This window comes from Ailuropoda melanoleuca, chromosome 2 (assembly GCF_002007445.2).
Source record: "Ailuropoda melanoleuca isolate Jingjing chromosome 2, ASM200744v2, whole genome shotgun sequence".
Lineage (NCBI taxonomy): Eukaryota > Metazoa > Chordata > Mammalia > Carnivora > Ursidae > Ailuropoda > Ailuropoda melanoleuca.
In genome coordinates, this window is record NC_048219.1 from 191,803,395 (window position 1) to 191,823,787 (window position 20,393).

The 20,393-nt window shown below is 38.9% G+C and overlaps 1 protein-coding gene across 5 annotated transcripts in view; it reads left to right on the forward strand.

Annotated features, from left to right (window-relative positions):
* The window catches only part of DIS3L2 (DIS3 like 3'-5' exoribonuclease 2), a 344,092-nt gene that overhangs the window by 113,337 nt on the left and 210,362 nt on the right, over positions 1-20,393 (forward strand). For all 5 annotated transcript variants that reach the window (XR_004623668.1, XR_004623670.1, XR_004623669.1 and 2 more), the window contains exon 6: positions 7,194-7,428. Coding sequence is in view for 1 of the 5 variants with exons in the window: in XM_002917970.4 (XP_002918016.1) it covers positions 7,194-7,428 (235 nt within the window). In the remaining 4 variants the exon portion in view is untranslated. The remainder of the gene's footprint in view (positions 1-7,193; positions 7,429-20,393) is intronic.

Consider the following 20,393-nt stretch of genomic DNA (forward strand, 5'->3'; position numbering starts at 1 on the left):
TGGGCTTAGGCCTCTTGCCTGTTCCTTTTAATGGTAAGCTGCTCATAGCCTCCCCTTAATTTCATCCTAACGGTTGTCAGGGTTGCTCCCTGGTACTGCTGAAAAGGCCAGATTACTGCTCTCCATCCCCCAGAGCATAAGGATTATAGCCTGATGGAGAAAGGGGATCATCTTTTCCTCTCACCGCACTGCCACACCACTCTGTCACCCAATTTTACCTTCTAAAAGGAGGCAATAGGTAGATGACAGACTCATCCTTGGTAAAACTAACTGAAGGGTATATCTGACAAACATTTCTCCATGTATGTGTATGTGCATTTGTGTTTGGGAGGGAGGGTTTAAGGAAATCAAAATTATGAAGTATTCTAGAGGGCTATTATTTCTTAAGCATTTTTCGTAGCTTCAAGTGACACTTTTATTTCATATTTCTATGCCCCAGTTGATACCTGCGTATATTTTCCTTATTTATTTTTATTAACAGAGTTTATGTGGTGCTCATCCTACCCTGTTCATGGAACAAGACTGGGAGTGACAAAGTTCTGTGTGACCCAGCCATTTGCTTCCGTCACTAATCCGTTTCTGTCCTGTCCTCCAGAGACTAGACTAAACTCCAGGGCAGAATAATCCCAGGTGCAGCCTGCACTCGGGACAATACGTGCAGTTGCTGCCTCACTCCCAGGTCTGGAGGAACCCAGAGGAATTTTTAAAGTCCTCAGTTAACAGGTCAGTAAGAAATCCATTTCCCTCAGGGCCCCCTCCTTTCACTCTGAGCTCAGAACTCCAAAATATTGACTGACCTGAACTGGTGGCCTTCAGCACCAGACCTTTGACTCTCCTCTCTTGTGCTTTCTTATGGAATGCTTTCTTTCTGTTTGTAGATGTGCATTTTTCTGTGGAGGGAGGGCTTACAGCTTTCATCTGATTCTCAGAGGTATCTGCTAAACTTCAGAGTTGAGAACCACTGAACAGGACTCTTCAACATTTTCAAGGTCAATCCCACAGAAGAAGGCCTCATACTTTACAGATCTAAGGAAAATTGAGCTGCTAGTTTCTTTTTTTTTTTTTTTTAATTTTATTTTATTATATTATGTTAATCACCATACAGTACATCCCCTGATTCTGATGTAAATTGATGCTTCATTAGTTGCGTATAACACCCAGTGCACCATGCAATACGTGCCCTCCTTACTACCCATCACCAGTCTATCCCATTCCCCCACCCCCTCCCCTCTGAAGTCTTCAGTTTGTTTCTCATAGTCCATAGTCTCTCATGTTTCATTCCCCCTTCTGATTACCCCCCTTTTCTTTATCCCTTTCTTCCCCTACCGATCCTCCTAGTTCTTATGTTCCATAGATGAGAGAAATCATATGATAATTGTCTTTCTCTGCTTGACTTATTTCACTTAGCATTATCTCCTCCAGTGCCGTCCATGTTGCAGCAAATGTTGAGAATTCGTTCTTTCTGATAGCTGGAGTAATATTCCATTGTATATATGGACCACAGCTTCTTAATCCAGTCATCTGTTGAAGGGCATCTCGGCTCCTTCCATGTGAGCTGCTAGTTTCTAACCCACATATTCTTGTGTCTGGAAACTGTTCTGAACGTTCTCTTGCATCCCGATTGTCTTTTATACTCATTTTTTCATTTTTTTAGCCCATTTTCCCACCTGTTTATCAAATATGGAGCACCTAGATTGATTATACAAGTTGCTATAGAATGTACGAAGACGTGTAAGATACAACTGGCGAGCATATAGTGTTAATAGATGAGGTAAATCATATACATAGATAACACTAATACAGTGAAGGAATTGTGAAGTGCTATAGAAGGGGTACATACGAATTGCTTTGGGACTTCAGAAAAGGGAGAAATTACTCTTGCCTGGGTCAGGTAGTGGAGGGTGGGGAGGAACTGCAGAGACTGTGCAGTGGACTCTGGGTTATAGAAAATCCAAGCCAGTTGGACTAGGTCTTGAGAGACGGGTTTTAGGCATATGGAGGTGTTGAATGCAGTGTGCCACCTCTGGTTCTTTGTTCACTCAAATGAGATTGAGTATACACTGTGTCAGGCCTGGCTTTGCTCACTTCATGGAGCTTACAGTTTATCACAGAAGATAGACGGAACAAGTTATTTCCTAATTAATTGCTGTAATCCATTCATTTAACATATATTTGAATGGCTACTAAATGTACTCTTGGAATAGAATGGTGAATAAAATAGCCATTGTGCTCATGAAACCTACATTCTAGTTGGGAGACAAAGTACATAGTGTGTAATACATTGTCAGGTAGGGATAAGTATAGTGATGAAAAATAAAGCAGGGTAAGAGGATAGAGTAACGACAGACGGGTGGGCCTGTTTTAGTTAATGTGATCAGGAAGGGCCTCTCTGAGAGAAGGATATTTGGGGTGAGACCTGAACAAAATGAAGAGATCAAGCCCTAAGATTAGCCAGGCACGGGGCATCTGGGTGGCTCAGTTGTTTAAGTGACTGTCTTTGGCTCAGGTCATGATCCTGGAGTCCTGAAATCGAGTGCCGCATCAGGCTCCCTGCTCATCAGGCAGTCTCCTTCTCCCTTCGACCCTCCCCCATCTTGTATTCTCTCTCATTCTGTCTCTCTCAAATAAATAAGTAAAGAAAATCTTAAAAAAAAAAAAAAAAGGATAGCCAGGCACAGAGTTTTCCAGATTGAGGGAATAGCAATGCAAGAACCTCAGGATGGAAGGTTTTAGTATTCTAAGAATGACAAGAAGATCTCTAGATTGGAGTATAATTTGCAAAGGAAAAAGTTATAGAAAATGAGAATGGAGTAATAATATGGGCCTGGTTTGACAAGGCCTTGTGGTGTGGCGATGGAACGATGTTGGGAAGCCACTGGGAGAATGACACGATCTGATTTATGTTTAAAAATCATTCTAGCTGCTTCGGTTCAAAATGGAAATCAGGAGACTGGTTATCTCAGTAAGGAAATAAAGGATGCAACAATAATAAGGCAGTAATAGTGTAAATGGCAAGAAGAAATATTTAAAGGAAGGGCCAGTGGACTCTTCTGATGGATTGGATGTGAGGCATGAGAGGAAGATGCCATAGTTTGGTGCCATCTGCTTCAAGAAAGCAGATGCTGGGAGAGGAGTGGGTTCCAGGGGGAGCAAGGGTTCTGTTGTCCGAGGTGCCAGCTGGCATCCAAAGGAAGATGTGAAGTAGGCAGTTGGATAGGAGTCTGGCATTCAGGGGAATGGTTGATGCTAGGCGTTTAATTCTGGGAGTTAATAGGATATAGAGAGATTTAAAGCCCTGAGATGGGATGAAGTCACCTGGCAAGTGAGTGTAAATGGGTCCTCTCCCTAGTGTTGTTTAACATGCTTCTGTTTCAGATCAGATTCAAGTTCAATTTGGAGGAAAAATGCTTAATGGTTAGTGTTATGGACTTATTATTATAGTCCCTCAGGAAGCACTATGATTCTTTCTCTTCTTAAGTATTACCACTCTGGTCCATTTGTTATAAAACTCCATCCCCATCAGGTTATGAATTGGTTGGTTTTAGCAACCATTGATGATCATTTCCTGAATCCATTACTTCAACAGGGATGGCAAAATGGTAATACCGAAAGTCTTTCTTTCCTTCTCAATTAGCTGAAACTCTTCAGTAAAAAAGATCTTTACCTCATCAACTATTTGGTTAACCTGAGGTACAGTTTGTACAGGAAAGGTAGGACAAATGCTTGGAATTTTCGAATGTTGACCAGAGAGAGCTTTTTCATGGTGATTCCGGAGTCTTTTCAGTTAGACCCTAGAAGCCTTTGATAGCTTCCTTGTTTTCTGTTATGACAAGATGTTCCAGGTTCATCTTATCGATTTCCTGATCCAGACTTGAATTAGCTATTTCTCTAAGGGTCCTGCAACCCTCACTCTTTTTTTTTTTTTTTAAGATTTTATTTATTTATTTGACAGAGAGAAAGACAACCAGCGAGAGAGGGAACACAAGCAGGGGGAGTGGGAGAGGAAGAAGCAGGCTCCCAGTGGAGGAGCCTGATGTGGGGCTCGATCCCATAACGCCAGGATCACGCCCTGAGCCGAAGGCAGATGCTTAACAACTGAGCCACCCAGGCGCCCCTGCAACCCTCACTCTTAACCAATGTGTGATATGGAGTAGTTTTAGAATGTCTTTATATCCTGTAGTCGTTTGGGGATCTTTTTTTCTCAGAATATATTTCTGTTCTTGTGTGTACTGGTATAACAAAATAGAATGAACATACTTTTAAAATGCAACAAATTAATTAATTAATTTTTTAGAGAGGGTGGTGGGGGAAGGGCAGAAGGAAAAGGAGAATGACAACCTTAGAATCGTGGAGCCTGATGTGGGGCTTGATCTCTTGACCTGAGCCGACATCAGGAGTCAGATGCTTAACCAACAGAGCCACCCAGGCACTACAATTTATATTTGAATTACACAGTTTTGAATGACTTTATTTATTCATTAAGTCCTGCTTCCTTACAACATTTTTTAATTTAGTAATTCAGAAGTGAGTTTAGTGCCGAAAACACTAGTTCTTGAATATAACTAATCTAAACCATGGAGATTATCATAAAGTCAGAACTGGGCTGGTTTTGAAACGTGCTATACAGTCAGACTTGGTGTACTCTGGTTATTGCTCTCCCCTGCTCTCCTCTTCCCATTGACTTTTATTTGGACTTTTTATTTGTGAGCCATAGCATAATTCTTAGTAAGTAGCAGAGTCATGGTGATTACAGAATTCTTGTTATATTTTACACAGATATATACATGCATATGGAGAAAAACTACTTTTCACTGAAGGATAGTTAAGCATTCAAATTTGATAATGTCAGAATTCTGATTCCCCTTGTAAGTTTTTCTCCATGGCCTGTGGGAACTAAATCCTTTGTGAAACCATTAGTGGCGGAAATAAATACATAGTGGAAACTAAAAACATGGATCCTTTGCTTAACATCTTTCCAGAAGACTGCATGTTACCTGCGAGTCTAACTCTAGCACATCAGGCATTCTCCTTCAGCCCTAGTCCCACCTCTTCGCTCCGAGGAGAAATTGTGTGTGGGAATGATGTAGAAAAAACAACAGAGCAGTTATCCTGTCGTAGTCACCATGCGTTAGACACAGAGGGTGCACGTACACGTCCTGTCTGTGCTTTGGGCTATTTTTTTTTTAAGATTTTATTTATTTATTTGAGAGAGAGCACAAGGACAGAGGGAGAGGGACAAGCAGACTCTCCACTGAGTGAGGTGCCCAATGCCAGGCTCGATCCCAGGACCCTGAGATCAAGACCTGAGCCAAAGTCAGGTGCTTAACTGACTGAGCCACCCAGGTGCCCCATGCTTTGGGCTATTCTGACAAAGCCCAAGGTATGTTCATTCTTTGAGGAGGGTCGGGACAGATCTTCCTAAATGCTACTGAATTTGCCAGGCACATTTAAGGATATCAACTAGGTTTGCTGATTTGAATGATGTCAAATTCTTTTTCTTCTCTAACTTGTCAGTGAAATCTCTATTTTTTGAATGATCTCCTTTAGGTCAGGCATGAAAACCAGACTTAATGTGACAAGCAGAAATGCACAGAGGAGAGCTGGGTTTTATGATTGTATATTAATTTAAAGATCGACTGTGGCTTCCCTCTTCCTGAGGGAATCTTTTTGGAGATTTCTGGCCTAGCCAGTTGAATTTTTTTTCTTTTACTATCAAAGAAGAGGAACCTTCAAACTTCTCATAATGAAAGAATGAACAAATGAATGAATGAATGTGACAAGGGTCAAAACATGGCAAGAGTTGAAAGAAAATTTCATTACATATATTCAGAAACTGGGAATCAAGTTTTCAAAAAATGTTATTAAAAGGCACAATTTGGGGCACCTGGGTGGCACAGCGGTTGGGCGTCTGCCTTCGGCTCAGGGCATGATCCCGGCGTTATGGGAGAGCCCCACATCAGGCTCCTCTGCTGTGAGCCTGCTTCTTCCTCTCCCACTCCCGCTACTTGTGTTCCCTCTCTCGCTGGCTGTCTCTATCTCTGTCAAATAAATAAATAAAATCTTTAAAAAAAAAAAAAGGCACAATTTTACTCTGAATAATTAACTACTGTTTACAAGTTTTTCTGTTACCACATTTTCATGAAGTCACTTTTTAAAAAACCTGGGAATATATTCTTAGAATTTTTAGAATACTTTTGTAGTATTTGACTTTGATTTTCTGGGTGAACATAATATTCATTGTCTGGGGATAGTTATGTTAAATTGGAGTCTGTGACGTGAAAATGTTTTGGGAAAGATTTCTTTCAGTAATTTTTTCTGCCTTGTGTAAGATAAAGATCCCTTATTAAAGGACCTTCGTGTGGTCTAATTCAAATGGTAATCTGGCTTGATGAAGGCGGGCATCTCTTTTGAAACTTCAAGGTTAAACTCAGAAAAATGTTAGACCTCTCAAGATAAAACACACAGAGAATCTGCTGTAGAAATCCATAGAAATCAAATGCCATGGAAATCAGAGTACTGACATAGGACTGTTATGTGACAGACTTATTAAGTGGATTAGTATCTAGACTCTGGTTTGCTTTACTCTTTTTTTAATTGAAAATGTTTGTCATATTATGTAATGCTTCATTCTCAGTGGTAGTATAAATATCCATCAGTTGTGTGCTTTCTATACCAATTTCAAGCCTCAAAATGGAGAATTAAGGGCTTTTATTTTTTATGAGAACATTTAGAAACTCTTATTTACATTTAATTTTGTTTTTTCCATTTCATCATTTTCTGTGGTTTCATTTGGAGTGCAGTAACATACTATGCTAAGTTCTTTTATCACCTCAGAACATACTGATCCATGTGATTGTACCCTTATGAAGCAGCTTAGTACTTATGATATTTGGGGCCTCTGGGGGAGAGCGGATGAACAGGTCCATCAGAGAAATGGGGAGTAGATATGGCATTCATCTTGGGCATCTTGAGTTGCTGAGGGCCACCCTGGCACGGCTGGATGGATGGTCTCCATAAGGTAGACTGTGCAGCTGAAAAATAAATATTCTTTTTCAAGCTGCATGGTGAGTGACCATTGCTGTGAGCTTCTGAATGTGCATTTTCCCCTTAGGAACAAAAAACAAAAGAAGAAAAATCTATTATTTGTCGTTCCTCCTTCCAGTGATTTAGCAGAACTTTTCTATTTTCTTCAGGTAATTAAACCAGAGAGCAATGACAAAGAAACAGAAGGTGCCTATGAATTAGATCTCCCTGAGGAGCTCTGTGGAAGCCATCTCCCGCAGCAGTCTGTGAAAGGCTATAATGACAGTCCTGATGTCATTATAGAGGCTCAGTTTGATGACAGCGACTCAGAAGATGGACATGGCAACACACAGAATGTTCTGGTTGATGGTGTCAAGAAACTCTCAGTTTGTGTTCATGACAAAGGTGAGTCCTGGATTGCTGTCTGACATTTTATTTTACTAACCTGATTGTTTTAAGGATTGGGATTCTCTCTGTGCTATAGACTTAATCGCACAGTGCATTTGGGACCTTCCCAATTTCTAACCAGTGGCAGCTGTTAGGAAGGGGGGATCTCTGACTGCTTCTGTCTGCTGGCTGTGAGGAGGGGCTGGAGATGCTGCTAGTGGCTCATGTGGCCAGTGGGTGCTGTTATCCTTCCCTAATAGGTCTTGAGTTGTGTTGATAGCTGATCTCGAAGTTTCCTGTGATGAGCCCAGTCCACCCCTGTAGCTGATAGGAACAGAATTAAACCAATCTTTCAAATCCAAAAAAACATGTCATTTTACCCTGGATTTTGCTTTAGCTCTTCATTTTAAAAGTATTTTTCATCATTGATGGTGGGAATGGATCACCTTAAATTTGATAAGTAGATTATCTTTACAAAGTGTTTTGATTCTAAAGTTTGAAAAAAAGCCAGTCTTACTGTCTCTGATCAAAATCTAAGCCAGGTGTCCTCTGGATGCAGAAGAAAGCAGGTGCAAACACATGGGCAAGGAGCTACGACCAAGGGCCCTAGCTGACCACACACTGGGAAACTAAAGGGAAAGTAGCAGTGAAAATTGGAATATTTTCATGTATAGATTGCTAAGAAGTTTTAAGTGCAGGGAGTATATTTTCCAGCCAAATTGAGTTTTATCTATACTCTGACATGGAAACGATTGACCTAGCCAAACCAACTAGATTATGAGCTTTCTTTAATCAGGAAAAAGTTTCTGGTACTGTCCCCTTGAAAGACTAGAAGAAGAAGTGCCAGAAGATGACTAAAAGAGGATGTTCTATGGACACATTGTGATAGGGACTGGGGAGCATGCCTCACTGACATCCTGAAGTAAGCCGGAGGTGATTTCAGGAAGTGATTGTGGTACAGATTACCCTGTTTCTTCACTGTTGATGAGGTAGTGACCTGGGTGGCGAGCATTTTCTGAAAACATGCGTCGCTTCTTGGTGCCAAGTACTATTCATTCAGAAGGACTTTCCAATTGTGAAATTCTTTTTGAATGAAGAGACTACTGCTTCGTCAGTGGCCCACAGGTACATTGACCTGATGCACTCAGGTTCCTTTTTGTGGCCTGCTTAGTTAACTAATGATTTCACTGTTCCAGGCTCGGCCGATATCGGTTAGATGTTATTCCTTGAAATTTCATTCTTCTGATGTTTTCTCTTTCTTCCTTTAAAAACAGTTGGATACTGTGACCCTCTTCTGAGAGTGCATTTATATTATCATGGCGTCAGTATTGTGAGTCATGTCTTCTCTATGAGAAGAGAGGGAAAGAACCAGGAGCCTGTGTAGCCAGATCCTCCATCAACAAGATCACCTAGGGAGGGAGATACTTGCAGGACAAAGCCAGGCAAAGGAGCACTTTAAAACTTACTTAGCATTTGGCCCAAAACTACTTCATGGAAACCTAGCTCTGGTGTTTGGACTTGGCATACCTCAGGAGCCTCTGTTACCCTGGGCTCCCAAGTTGAAGGGAGAAGATGCCCTGATGTCTTTTTAATGGTTGGTACCAATACAAGGGCAAGGAAATATGGATGGGTGGGAGTGATGACAGAATTGATGCCGGAGTGGATACTAAATAATCTACTTTGCTCTTCGTTTGAGGAATTCTGAAGCCAGACCTGCTCTTGATTTGTTCTCTGATGTAATTCCCCTCCTTCTCTCTTCCAAGTAAATATCATCGAGCACTTTACATGTCCACTGTATTCATGTTTTTTTCCTTACTTTTTTTGTTGTCTTCCTATCCTACTATTGTTTATATTCCTTCCTTACTGGGCCTGACTGAGGGAGCAGCCGTAGTGCTTCCCTCAGTATGTGGTACAAATTTCTCTTTCCTACTAGCCTCTAAATAGAGAGTTTGTGAAACCACATGGCTGTTTCTCATTTCTTGCCCCCTTGATATTTAGGAAAATTGCAATTTGCTCTTTTAAAAGTCGTGGTGTTTTTAGGATATTTCAACCTGCTTCTCTTCTCTGGATGATATAAAATCTGGTTACAGTTAGGATGTTGGTGCTTTTTGCACCATTTAAGGTTTTGAAATTTGTTATTGAAACAAACCATAACCTTAAAAGAACATCGTAAACTTTCCCTAAGACTTCTAGAAAGATTCTTTGCTTTGTGTCATAATTGCAAATAGTTATTAATCCTAGTGGTGTTCCGCTAGGATTTCATACTGGTGTTCCAAAGAGTGTTTTTTATTTATTTATTTATTTTTGTTTTAATATCATGTTTTACCTAAAGCAAACTGCATGTGTATGCATTATGTATCCCTGTTTGCCCAGGAAGCATTCCTGTTTTTTACTGTAACTGCGTTTCTCTGGTAAGTGAACGGATAACCCCAGGGTCTGCGACCAGTGCCTATTGTTGCATGAAGAGAAGAGTTTCTCTGCGCACCTCAGACCCACCCGGTAGTTTCTTCTAGGAAGACAGCATGGATCTCCGTCCTTCTCAGCCCCTGAGAGTGCACTAAAGACCTGGGCCCCTTTTGTAGGTCCATGCCCACCGGTTCCCGAGGCTGAGCTTTTACCACAGTCCAGGCAGCAGTGTCATTGTCAGCACAGAAATCTGCCATCTGGGTAGAGACTGGGGACAGCCCAAGTAAATTTTCTTTGGTATCAAATATTTGGGTAAAGGTTGCCTGGTTAGCAAATGGCAAAGGATAAAAATCATGATGGCGAAGTGTTACTGTATGTAGCTCTGCCTCTTTCATCATTGGGAATTCTAAGAGCAGTTTTGGCCTCTGAATCTTGGGGGGCATGACCTCCTCGGGTTGTGATGTACGTTTCCTGTTCTCTGACCTAGCTGGGTCTGCTGGAGATCTTGTTCAGTTTTCAGGTCTGGAGACAGGCCTCTACTTGTACCCTGATGACTGTGGAGTCAGTGACCCTTTCACTTCTCCCTTCTATCTCCCGGCCACCTCCAGCTCTTTTCTGAAGGAAGAATCTGCATGAAACCTAACTACTTCTGGCGCCCCCCAAGTCAGCTTCAGGATCAGGATGAGACTTTTTTTTCTCACTTAAGGTTCATCTCCTCCTGTGACAGGCCTGCTCAGTGCCTGTGTTTAAGTTCTCTTCCCTTGGATGAAAAGTGACTATATTTCCCTTTGGCTAAGAAAAGCAGACCTATATGGTTATTCTAGGTGATACTTCTAGGTTATTTTAAATCCCAAGAACCAGTTCTCCTGACCATCCTTTCTCTAAATTTCTTCTTTTTCCAGATTCTGAGATCAAATCTTCCCTAAATGATGATTATTACAACTAGAAAGTTATGTTTGCTTCAGAAATCATATCAAACATTAAATATATAGTAATTTCCTATAAACCACAGTTTTTGGAAAATGTTGTGAATTCTCAATTCCCACCCTGGAGTCTCGTCATTCATAAAACAACATGCTCAAATGTCAGCGACAGTAAACTTGGGAAACCTGAAAACATATCAACGAATGAATTCAGATTCCAACAGAACACAGTGCTCTATAGCTGGTAGCTTGTTTTTCGTAGTTCCTGATATTTTCAAAAAAATCAAAATAAATTTATTTTAAAAAAAAAGGTAGTGCCATATCCAGACCTGTGTGAGAAGGGTACTGTGGAATTTTGGTTTCCCTGTCTTTTTAGATGAGTAGGCAATGCAGTCATATCAGGTGTGATTCAGGTAGAGGTACTTGGTCAGGACCCACAGTGTCTAAGTCCAAAAGCCTATGCTAGACTGGCCATTTCTCCCTGTGAAGTCCCCAAAAGAAATACATGCACAAAGGGCAAAACAAGGCACAGGAGCAGTTCTTTATTAACTGAGGCTTTGACCCGAGCCAGAATGATGACGCCAGTCTAGCTTCCACTAGCAAGCCTGAGGCTATTACATCTTCTCATGCTTGCCAACAGTTAGAATTATCCAGCTTTCTCACTTTTGTAGTCTAGATTAATTTCTGTAAATTGTCTTTTCATAACATTTGCCCATTGTCCTATCAAGGTTACTGTTCTGTTGTTGATTTGCAGGAATTTCTTATCTATGCTCTGTAATAATCCCATTTCCATTTTAGGCATTACAATCTCTTCTCCCATTCTGTCAGTCATTTTAACATTAACATTATCTGTGGTGTCTTTTATTGAACAAAAATCCTTAATTTTAGGGGTGCCTGGGTGGCGTAGTCGTTAAGCGTCTGCCTTCGGCTCAGGGTGTGATCCCAGCGTTCTGGGATTGAGCCCCATATCAGGCTCCTCCGCTAGGAGCCTGCTTCTTCTTCTCCCACTCCCTCTGCTTGTGTTCCCTCTCTCGCTGGCTGTCTCTCTCTCTCAAATAAATAAATAAAATCTTTAAAAAAAAAAGTCTTTCGGCACTGGAGGAGATAATGCTAAGTGAAGGAAGTCAAGCAGAGAAAGACAATTATCATATGGTTTCTCTCATCTATGGAACATAAGAAGTAGGAAGATCGGTAGGAGAAGAAAGGGATAAAGAAGGGGGGGTAATCGGGGGGGAGTGAAGCATGAGAGACTATGGACTCTGAGAAACAAACTGAGGGCTTCAGAGGGGAGGGGGATGGGGGAATGGGATAGGCTGGTGGTGGGTAGTAAGGAGGGCACGTATTGCATGGTGCACTGGGTGTTATATGCAACTAATGAATCATCGAACTTTACATCAAAAACCAGGGATGTACTGTATGGTGACTAACATAATATAATAAAAAAATACTTTAAAAAAAGGGAAAAAAAAGTCCTTAATTTTAATGTGATAAAATTAGTCATATACTTTATGGGTTTTTAAATTTTTCCCTGTTCTTAGTTCAGATAGGTATTCTCCCATGTAATCTTTTGTTACTGCTACAGTTTTGCCTTTTGCTTAACTTTATAATGTGTATTCTTTATTGATTGAGATTATTATCTGGTTTCTCTCTAAATCTATTTCTGATGTTGAACCATCCTTAAAATTCAAGGCTAGCTTGAATTCTTAGGATAAATCCTGAGGACTTATCCTAGGATATTTACAAATATCAAGGATAGCATTTTTTTTTTAAATATTTATTTATTTATTTTAGGGAGAGTGAGAGAGTGCAGGAGCGGGAGGAGGGACAGAGGGGGAGAAAGAGAGACTCTCAAGCAGGCACTGCACTCACATGGAGCCCAACGTGGGATTCGATAGCAGAAACCTGAGATTATGACCTGGGCTTAAATCAGGAGTCAGACTCTCAACTGACTGAGCCATCTAGGCATCCGTATCCTTGAATTCTTCTTTTTTTTTTTTTTTTTTTAAGATTTTATTTATTCATTTGACCGACAAAGGGCACAAGCAGGGGGAATGGCAGGCAGAGGGAGAGGGTGAGGCAGGCTCACCGCAGAGCAGGGAACCCTGTGTGGGGCTCGACCCCAGGACCCTGGGATCATGACCCAAGCCAAAGGCAGACACTCAACCAGCTGAGCCACCCAGGTGCCCCCCCCATCCTTGAATTCTTGAGATAGCCTGGTATTCTTAGGATAAATCCTATTGATGCCAATGTATTATTATTTTTTAATATATTATTGTATTTACTTAGGTAATCTTTAGGGCAGGATTTTTGTATCATGTAAAATGGACCTATCATTTTCTTGTCATTATCTGATTTTTAGAATCAAGATTATATTAGGTTCATGAAATGTTTTGGTCAGTTTTTGACTGTTTCCTGTTTTTTCCAGAATAGCTTATATACGACAGGAATCCCTTAAAATTTGGTGGAACTCATTGTAAAATTATTTGCGCCTGCTGTTTTTTTCAGAGGGAAAGATGTTTGCTCTTTTCATCTCTTTTATACTGCTTGGTCTGTTCAAGTTTTTTTGAGCCAAGTTTGGCATTAATTTAATGGGAATTTATCCATTCAAATTTATTAGCCTATAGATATCCTGTTACTCTAATATTTCTTGATAATTTAAGAAGTCTTCTTGTGCCTGTACTTTTGCCTCCCTTTTTATTCTGTATTTTGATTCTTTGAATCTTCTCTCTTTTTTTCTTTATGTTTTGCTTGTCAAAGATCTATCTTAGTAATCTTTTCGGAAACGTACGTTTTGGTTGTGTTATTTTTCTGTTTATTGTTGATGATGTTCTCTATACCACTGCTGCTTGCCCTTATCTTTGTTATTTAATTCCTTATTTTGGGGGTTTGCCTTTTTGCCCTTTTCCTAATATTTTTTTTAAAGATTTTATTTATTTGACAGAGAGAGACAGCGAGAGAGGGAACACAAGCAGGGGGAGTGGGAGAGGGAGAAGCAGGCTTCCCACTGAGCAGGGACCCCAATGCAGGGCTTGATCCCAGGACCCTGTGATCATGAACTGAGCTGAAGGCAGACACTTAACTACTGAGCCACCCAGGTACCCCTGCCCTTTTCCTTACTTCTTGAGTTGAATACTTAGCTTTTAGCCTTTCTTGCTTCCTTTGAAATATTTTCAAAGCTATATATTTCCCCCCAAGTACTTCTTTAGCTATAGTTCATAGATTTTGATGTATAGTATTTTTATTATTAGTTCTAAGTATTTAATTTCCTTTATGATTTCTTCTGTAACTAAATTGTGGCTTGATGTATTTTGAAATTGTATTGTTAGATGCATATATGTATATTAGGATGTACCTAGATATATTTTTGTATACATGCATACCTGTATTGTATTTACACATAATATTCACTGATACTTATTTAACATATACTGTGTGCTAGGGCCTAAGTACAGTTGACCTTTGAACAACAATTGGGGGTTGGGAGCACTGAACTCCTATGTAGTAGAAAATCAGTGTACAACTTTTGACTCCCCTAAAACTCAACACTAATAGCCTGTCATTGTGGTGCCTGGGTGGTGCATTCGGTTAAGTGTCCAACTCTTGGTTTTGGCTTAGGTCATGATCATAGGGCAAACCCTGCATCAGGCTCTATGCTCCGCACGGAGTCTGCTGGAGATTCTCTCTTCCTCTACTTCTGCACCTCCCATTCATGCTCTCTCTCTCTCTCTCTCTCTGTCTCTGTCTCTAAAATAAATAAATGAATCTAAAAAAAAAAAAACAAACCCACAATTACTACTAATAGCCTACTGTTGACTGGAAGCTTTACTGGTAACATAAGCAGTTGATTAATATATATTTTGTATGTTATATGTATTATATACTTTATTCTTACAATAAAGTAAGCTAGAGAAAAGAAAATGTTACTGAGAAAGTCATAAAGAAGAGGAAATATATTTACATTACTGTACTGTATTATTGAAAGTGCACCTAAGCAGTTCAAACTCATGTTGTTCAAGGGTCAACTGTATTTTATAATTGATCCTCACTATGTTTAATTATTTAATTCTTATGACAAATCTAGTATCTATTTCAGCAATATTAACAGTATTTCTCTCAGAGATGCTTGTAGCTTTTTATTTCCAAAGCACAGGAATGATACACAGTTGGTAAGTACACTTTAAAAGGAATCCCCTGGTAGCTTTTTAAAAAATATCTATGCCTGGATACCACCCCAGACATTCTGATTCTAGTTGATCTGGTATTTTTAAAAAGCTCTCCAGAGACCCAAAGATTCTACTGTGTAGCTGGAATTGAATAGTTCTAGACTTATCTTCTTAACCATTATGGTATGTAGCTCTTCTCATAGCTACCAACACACATGCAGAGATTAAACATTCATGGTGGTTCAGCCCTCAGTGTAATAATTTGATTTGGTCAAGGATCATCAGTAGGTATTAAAACTAATCATTGAGGGAAAGGTTGTTAGAAACTAAGATATTTAGATGGACTCAGAGAATCTTGCCTCAGTTGACTTACTAAATTACACTGGACAAAATGTCCTTTTATAGTAGACACATAGTGGTTACCACTTTAACCAGGTGGTCAAGCTTAACATCACCAGTAGTGTGATGACCTGATATTTTGTGCCTTCTGATGGGATGTATTGTTACACAATATCATCTGTGAAATATTCATGCCAAAAATGTTTCCATCTAAATGAATCAAGCTTCTGGCCCTGACTTCTAGTATATTGGAAATACAGGGGATACTGGAACAAGTTAAACGACACTGTGGGAGAAATAATAAGATAAATTCAGTATGTGGAACAATCTGTAAGATAACCAGCCTGTACCCTTCAAAAAAAGTCGGTGTTGTGAAGAATAAAAAACAAATGGAACTCTTCTAGAAGAAGAGGGACCAAAAGAAACATAACCAAAAATAATGTGTGAACATTGATCCTGTGCTAGGAAAATAATATGGTAACAACATTTGGGGAAATTTATTTATTTCTTTAAAATATTTATTTATTTAAGAGAGAGCGAGCATGTGAGCTAGCATGAGTGGGAGAGGCAGAGGGAGAGGGAGAGAGAATCTCAGGCAGATTCCACGCTGAGTGTGGAGCTGAATGCAGGGCTCGATCTCACAATGCTGAGATCACAACCTGATCTGAAACCAAGAGTCGGATGCTTAACTGACTGCTCTACCTAGATGCCCCAGCAATTGGGGAAATTTAAATTTAGACTATGTATTAGTTGACATTTTGGAATTACTGTTAATTTTCTTACATGTAATAATGATATTGAAGATATATAAGAGAATATCCTTGTTCTTAGGGAATTATTGGCTAAAGTGCTTGGGGTGAAGTATCTTGATGTCTTTAACTTACTCTTACATGGGTCAGAAAAACAAAACAGGGGCACGTGGGTGGCACAGCGGTTAAGTTTCTGCCTTCGGCTCAGGGCATGATCCCGGCGTTATGGGATCGAGCCCCACATCAGGCTCCTCTGCTATGAGCCTGTCTTCCTCTCCCACTCCCCCTGCTTGTGTTCCCTCTCTCGCTGGCTGTCTCTATCTCTGTCGAATAAATAAATAAAATCTTTAAAAAAAAAAAAACAAAACTGTGTGTATGCACATGTGTACATCCCACGGGGGTGAAAGCAGATATAATAGGAGAAAGCAAATATAGCAAAATGTTAATGCTTAGTGACTTAATGGGTATTTGTAATATCACTCTTTCAACTTCTTAGTAGATTTAAAAATGTTTTTAAAAAATGGGCAAAAAATACCCGTGCATTACTGAAAGACAATTGTCATGTTCTAAGCTTAAGTGTGTAGTTGAAGAGCTGGCATTGATCTTTCCCAGGCTTTGGCTCTAAAGTATTCTAGAGCATGAAGTTATTATTGCTTATTGTTAAAAATTAACATAGATCTGCTACTTTCAGTTGGGTATTGTTCCTAGTAATTAATTTTGTTCAAAGAATTACAATTTTCTTTTCCATTAAAAATACCAGTAATTTGCTCAAAGTGTCAGTAAAGAAAATCTTAAAGATTTTAAAGTTATTTGACTAACAGTGGATTAAGAGAGATCCTTGGGAAAATTAATGAAACCTTTAAATATTTTTTATAGAAATTATTGTTTTTATGAATGTAATATCAAAGTCAAACAGAATGAGACTATACTATACTAGCATATAATTTTTAAAAATTATGTAAAAATCCTGTTGTTCTACATGGTATATGCTCACATTGATAACCCAAAATTTATAACATATTTATAAAATAAAGTTAATTTTCCCCACTATGATCTATAAAATTTGGTTCCCACTTCAGAATAAATTTACTCGGGCCACCTGGATGGCTCAGTTGATTAAGCATCTGATTTTGGCTCTAGTCATGATCTCGATGTCCTGGGATTCAGCCTCTCCTCAGGCTCCTCCTCAGGGAGTCTACATCCCTTCTCCCTCTCCCTCTGCCTGCCCCCCTCCCCCACTTGTGTGTGTGCTCTCTCTCTCAAATAAATAAATAAATAAATAAATAAATAAAATCTTTAAAAAAAATTATTAAAGACTCCAAAGTGCTTTTGTACATGTGGGTTTCTGTATTTAAAAGTAAAACTAAGAAAACTTGAAAGTATTATTGCAAAATAAATGTACTTATTTCTAGTTGTGTTTCTGTGTACATTTAAGGAAAATTCCAGATTTCAAAATGATTTATTCAGTGTTAATGAAATTAATTTGATTATAGTAGATAGAATCACAGTTGGAGTACTGAGAAAAAAGTGGAATTAACCTCTAAAATGTACTTGTTTATATTTTAAATCTAATATCTTAGAAAATTTTAGAAAACACAAGAATATATAAGCACACGTTCAATTAGTCATTAGAGCAGGGGCTACTGAAGGTATTCTGTAGAAGGCCATATATTATTTTCAGTGTTGTGGGCCATACACAGAGGCCCAACATGAATGGGCATGGTGGATTTGGCCTGCTGGCCAGCTTAGTGTGCTAATCCCTACTTTACACTCATGAGGGAATGAAAGTGAATAGAACAAAGTAATGTCTTAGCATTATTTTGCTAGGAGTCTTGATCTTATGGTCCCTCTGACAGGGTCTCAAACCACATTTGGAGAATCACTGCTTTAAACTATTGGAATTGATAGTTGCTGAAAGGACTTTAGTGTGTTTTGATTACTTTTTACTGTTAGGAAATTCAACAGGTAGTTCTTTGCTTTAAGTGGTTATTGGATTGGTTTTCCCCCCCTTTTTTTGGTCCTATGGGGTGCTAATTATAATAATTCAGGCTAAAATCTATTGCCTCAATCCTTTTCTCAGCTGTGGGGTGTTTTGGGGGGATGGTCTGTGCCCTGTTTTGCCATTTTGACTGTAGCCTGGTCTATGTACATCAATTTATCCAACCTATTCACATTGTGAATTATAGAATCTTAATATGCCTAATATGCCTAATACCTCTTAATATTTTATGTATAGCATTAACTTGCCCATTTCTTATTTTTAAAAAAACGAGTATTTTGTGTTTTTTTTATTAATTTGAAAGGGAATTTTTTCTACCATTTTCCTCCAGGTAATTATTGATAAATAAAAAAAAAAACTGTTGGAGTTGTTTTAGTGTATTTTTTAACTGGAAACCTGAATTAGTGTTCTTCCTATTTCTAATAATTTTTTAGTTGGTTGTTTTGGTTTTGTAACTAGAAAGTAGCTTTATCTGCAAATAATAATTTGCACCTTCCTTTCTAATTTTGTGCTTCTTCTTTATTACCTCATTTCACTGGCCATTGCTTTAAGAACTCTATTACATAATAGTGGTGATTGCCTTCTTCTGGACTTTAATGGAAATGCTTTCAGTATTAAACCCTCAAGCACAGTGCTGGTTGTTGGCTTGAGACCAAGTTAACCAAGTGTCCTCTTTCATTTTTACTAAAAGTTTCTATTGGAAGTGGATATTGACTTTTTCTTTTTCAAGTGCCTTTTGAGCTTCTTTCAAGATACTCTTTTCCCTTTGGCTTATTTACATGGTAACATAAAACACTGAATAATTCTTGCATCCGTCATATGACCATGCCCCTCATTTGGTCGTGGTATATAGCATGTTTTCACATATGACTCAATTCTGTTTGGTAATAATTTATTTATGATTTTTGGGGTTTTGTGCAAAATGAGAGATTGATGTGTGGTTTCTTTTCTTTGTGCTCTTTTTGTTGTTTTGGTATTAGGCTCTACTAACTTGGTAGGAAGAATTGGGGAGCCTTTTTCTTAGTGCTTAGGAGCAGTTAAAACAGCATTGAGAATGACCAAGTTTTTTCAGTGATTGAAGCGTTTAAAGAACTCATCCTTGAAACAAGGGCTAGGATTTCTTTATCTGGCAACTTTCTCCGGCTCTAATGATCATTGGTTTCTGTAGGAATTTTTTTCCTTTTCTTGCATTGATTTTGATAATTCATGTTTTCCAGGAAAATCTTACATTTTAACCACATATTCTGATATATTGGGTTAGAGTTGTATAAAATCTCTTCAGTTGTTTAATTTTGTCTGCATCTATTATCATAACCTCTTTCAATTTTCCCCTCATTTTGAAATTTCACTAGCTAGTGCCCTGTCTAATTTTTTTTTAAAGATTTTATTTATTTATTTGAGAGTTTGAGAGTGAGAGAGAGATCAGGAGCAGGGGGAAGGGTTAGGGGGAGAAGCAGACTCCCTGCTGAGCAGGGAGCCCGATGTGGGACTTAATGCCAGGACCTGGGATCATGACCTGAGCCACCCAGGTGCCCTGTTTGATTTTTAATAGAAAGTTATTTTTTAGTGTTTTTATTTATTGTAAGTAACTAGTTTCTACTTTTATCCTTTATTTCTAAGAACTTTCTTTTAGACATGCTAAATCTGTGGTGACCACGTGTAGTTAGAACGCAAGTTGAAGTTCATGACAGAAGTTTGGGCTGGAAATGTAATTTGAAGGGTCAGTTAGTTTCTCTCTATTCTAAGACTCTTTTAAAGGGACTGTCACAGAGAGGGGCCTTCCCATTCTCTTCTAACCCTGGGTTCTCCTTCTTGAAAGCCGATAAATATTGTTTATCAAACTGTCCCCTGCCCTAGAGTCTCTGTAATCAACAGAAGCTCTTGTGGGTTAAAAAAAATTGTGTGTGTGTGTGTGTGTGTGTGTGTGGTAAAATATATAGCATAAAACTTGCCAGTTTTAACCATTGTTAAGTATACAATTCAGTTGTATTAATTACATTCATGATTTTGTGCAACCATTACTACTGTCCATCCCAAAACTTTTCATCACCCTAAATAGAACTCCAGAACTAAGCTATGACTCTTCATTTCACCCACCCCAGCCCCTGATAACCACTAATCCACTTCCTCTTTATAAATTTGTCTATTCTAGATATTGTGTAAAAGTGGAATCATTCAATATTTCTCCTTTGCGTCTGTCTTATTTCATTTAGCATGTTCTCAGAGTTCATTTGTGTTGTAGCATGTATCAGCATGTCATTCCTTTTTATGACTGAATAATATTTCGTTGTAGTGTGTGTACCACATTCTGTTCATCCGTGGACATTTGAATTGTTTCCACCTTTTGGCTGTTGAATAGTGACTAATGCTGAAATGAACATTGGCATACCAGTATCTGCGTCCC